Genomic DNA, 5881 nt, shown 5'->3' on the forward strand with positions numbered 1-5881 from the left:
TATATACACACACACACACACACATATATATATATACATCTTTATTTATCTTTTATTTTTTACTTGTTTCAGTCATTAGACTATGGTCATGCTGGGGCACTGCCTTGAAGAATTTTTAATTGAATGAATTGACCCCAGTACTTATCTTTTGTTAAGACTGGTACTTATTCTATTGGTCTCTTTTAGTTGAACTGTTAAGTTATGGGGATGTAAGCACACTGACATTGATTGTCAAGTGGTGGTGGGGGACATTTCAGACCCAAAGACACACACACACACACACACATAGTGTGTTTCTTTCAGCTTCTATCTACCAAACTCCACTCACAAGGTTTTGATTGGTCCGAGGCTATAGTAGAAGATACTTGCCCATGCGGTGGAGTGGGACTGAACCGGGAACCATGTGGCCAGGAAGCAAACTTTTTACCACACAGCCACATCTGCTCCAACATATATCTATGTACCTATAATGTGTGTGTGTGTGTGTGTGTGTGTGTGTGTGTGTGTGTGTGTAATGATGAACAACAAACAACTGAACAACAAACAAATTTTAAATGCTGGAAGTTGAACTGCCAAAAAATTAATATCAATGTCATTGGCACATCTTAATAAAAGTGATTTCTGATAAGGTGTTCCCTTTGTTGATCGCCTTTAGAAGCAATGTCCCCAGACTTGAATGTATTGTGTAACTCACCTGGTATTGGCTGATAGAAGAATTTATTGTGTCTTTGACCTAAAAAATACTGGTGTCTATAATGGTCATATGCTGTCAAAAGAAACGTACTTTCCCCAATTCACATTTTAATTTTTCCAGGTACCTTCTCCTTCCATCACAATATTAGTTCTGTATCTATCAAGAGGAATTATTTGGCATTCAGTATGAATACCTCTATATTGAATGCAACTAACATATGCACTTGTTTAAATTGAGGGATAGAGAAGAGCCCCTTTGGTCATTGATCACCATGGGATTGCAACTAGATGCACAAGTCTGAACAAGGTTGTTTATGGAAGATCAAACAGTCGCCCATGCATACCAGACTCCTCTCTCCACACCACCAATATTATCCAAGGGAAAGGCAAAGACCAATACAGCTTGGCACAAGTGACATCACAATTCAATTATACAGATGAGTGAACAGGAGCAACATGAAATAAAGTGTCTTGCTCAAGAGCACAACATACAGTCTGGTCTGGGAATCGAACGCACTACCTCATGATTGTGAGCCTGATGCTCTAACCACTGAGCCATGTGCCTTGAGGGACAAAGGGAGTTGTAACTTTATGTCAATGTATTTGGAAGTTAGCAGAATTGAAAGTGTCTCTATAACATGTAACATTATGAACAGAACAACACCATATACAAATAAGGCAGGGAATTACAAGTTCTATTTTTTTTTAGATATTTCACATCTGTGGTAATACATATTTTGTACAATATTATCATAGCAGATGTCAAATAAATTTTCACTCCTCAAATCTTTCAAAACTTGTTTAGTAATTTCAGCCATCTTCTGTCATCTGTTGTTGACATTTTAGATGCTTGCTATAACTTTGTATGCCATGACATTTTTATATATTCTTTTCTGCTCTAGGCACAAGGTACAGAATTTTGGGGGAGGGAACCAGTCGATTAGATCGACTCCAGTACACAACTGGTACTTGATTCATTGACCCCGAAAATGATGAAAGGCAAAGTTGACCTCAGTGGAATTTGAACTCAGAACATAAAGACAGATGAAATACCGCTAAGCATTTCAGCCATCGTGCTAATGTTTCTACCAGCTCACTGCCTTATTTATTAAAATATCGTCTTCATTTTAGCTGTATACATTTTTGTCCTCCTCATCCTCTCCACTTTCTGTAACTACAATTTTCCTCTTTCCGTGGGTTGAACATATATTGCAACATTATATCTCTCTTTTTGTCTCAGTCTTATGTCATCATGGTTGTGAGGTCCAATATCTTCAGATATGATGACATCTATTTTATCTCTCTCTATGGCATGGCTCAGTGGTTAGAGCATCGGGCTCACAATTATGATGTAGTGAGTTCGATTCCCAGACTGGGCTGAGTGTTGTGCTCTCAAGCAAGACACTTTATTTCACTTCACTCCAGTTCACTCAGCTGTAGAAATGAGTCGTGATGTCACTGGTGCCAAGCTGTATTGGCCTTTGCCTTTCCCTTGAATAACATTGGTGGCATGGAGAGAGACTGGTATGCATGGGTGACTGTTGGTCTTCCATAGACAACCTTGCCCAGACTTGTGCCTTGGAGTGTAACTTTCTAGGTGCAATCCCATAGTCATTCATAACTGAAGGGGGGTCTTTATATATAGCATATACTTATCTTGTACTCTTAACTGTTAAGAGTATGAAGTATGCATGCTGTATGAAGTCTGGTATCACACTTCTACAGTGTGCTTCCTCCATTCATATTACATGTTTAAACAAGTATTACCAGCATCCTTTCACACACCTTACCAATTCCATTGATTCCTGATGGCCTTTATTTCTCACCTCATTTGTACTCTTTATTTCTTATGAATCAATTTTGCATAGCCAATAAACCACATTCAAGTTTGTTATTCTCCATTCATTGTAGATTCTCCTAAATGCTGTAGTAAAATTGAAAGATCTTTTGAAATATCAAATGGAAATAACTTTTTATTTGTTTATTTCATTAATTTTTAGCTGTGTGTTATGAACCTCTTGAATCCAAAGTCTCCATCATTGGACACTATAAAAATGCAGGTTTACTTTGATATGAATTACACCACTCGAGGTCAGTATATTACTTGTTTCTGTTAAAACTTTCCACCAATGCATGATAGTAATAATAATAATAATAATAATAATAATAATGACAGCAACAATAACAACAATAAAGAAGAAAGTAACTGTCGTCCCAGTAGTTGTAGGGGCACTGGGAACATTAACAACCAAGTTTGAGAAATCTGTTGAAGAAAGTGGGATTAACTTGGGAGTAGAACATGTTAAAGTTAAAAAAAAACTGTTCTATTAGAGACAACGAAGATTTTGAGATTGGTACTTGAGTGTTAAATATCATGACTAGGTTGCTGTTCACTCTTACAGAATTAACTGGGACAAGTAAAATCAAGAGCTCTGTGAAAATAGAAATAATAATAAAAATAATAATAATAATAATAATAATAATGATAATAATAATAATAATAATAATTAATAATAATAATAATCCTGTCACCAACAGACTTAACAGCTCCTTTATTGAGATTGGTAAAACTACAAGGGTTGCATTAATTTAGAAATCTGCTCTGTTGGGAAGAGCAAAGATTTTAAGAAAGGTCCTCAATATCTAAAGAAACTGGTTGTGACCCAGTATCAAGGACATTGATTCTGAATGTGGAACATTCTTGCACATCATGAACAATAATGATAATAATAAAACTTTACAGTTTTCAAACTAATTTCCTTCTAAACAGTTAAGTATTTTCAGAGCTAGTGCTTATGTCTGGTTTTTTTTTTTTTGCTTGAAAATGACAGATGAATCTTTCACTGGACAAAACTCCAGTCTATCATATGTAACATTCTTAGATAATCTGATACCTATTTCTGGCTACTAGATGATCAGAGCAAATGTAGCACAAGGTGTTCAGCCACTTGATTACTTGCTAATGACAACCCATCAAAGGTGATGACAGATCCTGTAGCAATAAGGGAACTGAAAGTGACCACAAACAACAGCTGCAGAGGATTGATAGTGACATCTCCTCTCTTTATGCTGTCTCTTGTGTTTGGTTTCAAAGTGCTTTACTCCAACGTCACATATGGACCTCTATGCCTTCTGAGTAACAGCTGTGTTCAGCCAAGAAACACAACAAAATGCTTGGAGTAGACTTGAATTCACAACCTATGATTTAGTTACAAAATATTGTGTATACTTGGCCCTGTCACTTTCATGTCATTCATTCATCACTCACTGTTTTTGCAAATTTGGCACAAGGCCAACAATTTCAGGAGAGAGAGTACATCAATTACATTGACCCCCAGTGCTCAACTTGTACTTATCTTATTGACTCCAAAAGGATGAAAGACAAAGTCAACCCCAACAGCATCTGAACTCAGAACATAAAGACGGACGAAATGCCACTAAGCGTTTTGTCCAGCATGGTCATGATCTTGCCAGGTCACTGCCTTTCCAAAGTAGTGTAATATTAATGTTAAAATACTGGAATTTTGGCTATAAAGATATGAGGGAACACCTTGCTCTAGGCATTATGTTGAGATCCTAAGATTTCATTATTTGACATATTTCATTTGACTAGAATCAGGGCCACTTTTAAGTACTTGTGGTCCTGGTACTGTACCAAAGAATAATTAAACTACATATTTTCATATGGTCCTTCACTTAAGGGATTGATTTATGTGCCTTCTCAACCCTGGACCTGCAACACCCATAGCACCTCTTAAAGATGGTACTGACTAAAATAAAAGTGTCTAAATTTCTTCCTTTATAATCGAGCAGCTAATGACAATAAGATGCAGCCAAATGTTAAAATAATGATCTAACCTTATGCATATGCTCAATATGTTACCATAAAAGAAGAAGAGGCTCCTAAATTTGGACAACAAAGTAACAAATAAAACATGCTGTATGTACTCAAGTGTCATTGTGGAAACTGGTCTTGATTAAGTATTTCCATCCCAAATTTAATTCCTTGTTTTGTAAGAGTTAGTTTTAAGTAAAGAACATCATTAACACTGATGAACACCAATGAAGAATATGTCTAGGGACCTTAGACATATTCCAAATTTTCTGTTACCACACAAAATACTTACATGAGATGGAACTTCTATGAGCCAAAGAAGGACATTTTTATACAATAGTTTGATCTCCTCTCTTTAGTTTATTATATTGGAATATCATTCCACCACTACCGCTGCCACCATCACCAAAACCACCACCACCACCACCACTATGTGTAGCCCAATAACGAAAGATGGAAATATTAATTTAACTTCTTTGATCGACCAGTTACTAAAGTGTTATATGTCCACTTTATCAGAGAAGACTGTGATGAGGACAACAACAGTTGACATGTATTTTATTAGACTGCAATGTTGAACTAAATTCTTCTGTGGGCAGCAATAGAAGGTGTTAATAAATTACTATACTGTAACCTGTCTTTAATTACTACTCGAGGATGACCACACTTAACTTTACAAAACCACCACCGCTGCTATACCACCATTACAAAAATAGTACCACTACTACACTATTAGCAACAGTCCCACTATCATTATCATCATCACCACCACGACCACCACTATCACCGCCACCACTGCCATACTAACACCACTGTATGACTATTACAATAATAGTATTCTGTCTCAGTACCACCACCACAATTGAATATTGTTTTTCCATTTAGTCTTTACAGAAGTCTTTCAAGGTCTTTGTTCACTACTTTTTCCATAAAAGGGTTATAAACTTTTTCTATATTCTGTTTCTCTATTAAGAGCAATTTCTGGAAGAACATCGAAGAGTACTGGAATCCCGTATGCAGCCAGTGATACGAGAAATCACCGACAGCCGAGCCCAGATCAAAGAAGAATTTGAGAATCTCTATCACAAGATTGTGTTAGCCATCCTGCTTCGATCTGGTCTTGGTAGCCCATCTGATTTGGCAGTTGTAAGGGAAGCCACAGGTTTGTATACTCTCCTGTATTAATTACTAGGGGTTCTTTGATTGGTTGTTTGTTTCTCCTCACTCTAGTAGAAAGGGCAATATCATCTAATTTAGTTGGGTTCTATGTACAAAACTTGTGTGAGGATGTGGGTTAGTGTCGATTGTCAATTCTTGAGTTGCACCACACACACACTCTCTCTCTCTCTCTCT

The 5881-nt window shown here is 36.7% G+C and overlaps 1 protein-coding gene across 4 annotated transcripts in view; it reads left to right on the forward strand.

Annotated features, from left to right (window-relative positions):
- The window catches only part of LOC106881530 (cilia- and flagella-associated protein 206), a 100733-nt gene that overhangs the window by 43657 nt on the left and 51195 nt on the right, over window positions 1-5881 (forward strand). For all 4 annotated transcript variants that reach the window (XM_014931950.2, XM_052965702.1, XM_052965703.1 and 1 more), the window contains 2 exons: window positions 2694-2784; window positions 5502-5690. In XM_014931950.2, the coding sequence (XP_014787436.1) occupies window positions 2694-2784; window positions 5502-5690 (280 nt within the window). The remainder of the gene's footprint in view (window positions 1-2693; window positions 2785-5501; window positions 5691-5881) is intronic.

This window comes from Octopus bimaculoides, chromosome 2 (assembly GCF_001194135.2).
Source record: "Octopus bimaculoides isolate UCB-OBI-ISO-001 chromosome 2, ASM119413v2, whole genome shotgun sequence".
In the NCBI taxonomy this organism is placed as follows: Eukaryota; Metazoa; Mollusca; class Cephalopoda; order Octopoda; family Octopodidae; genus Octopus; species Octopus bimaculoides.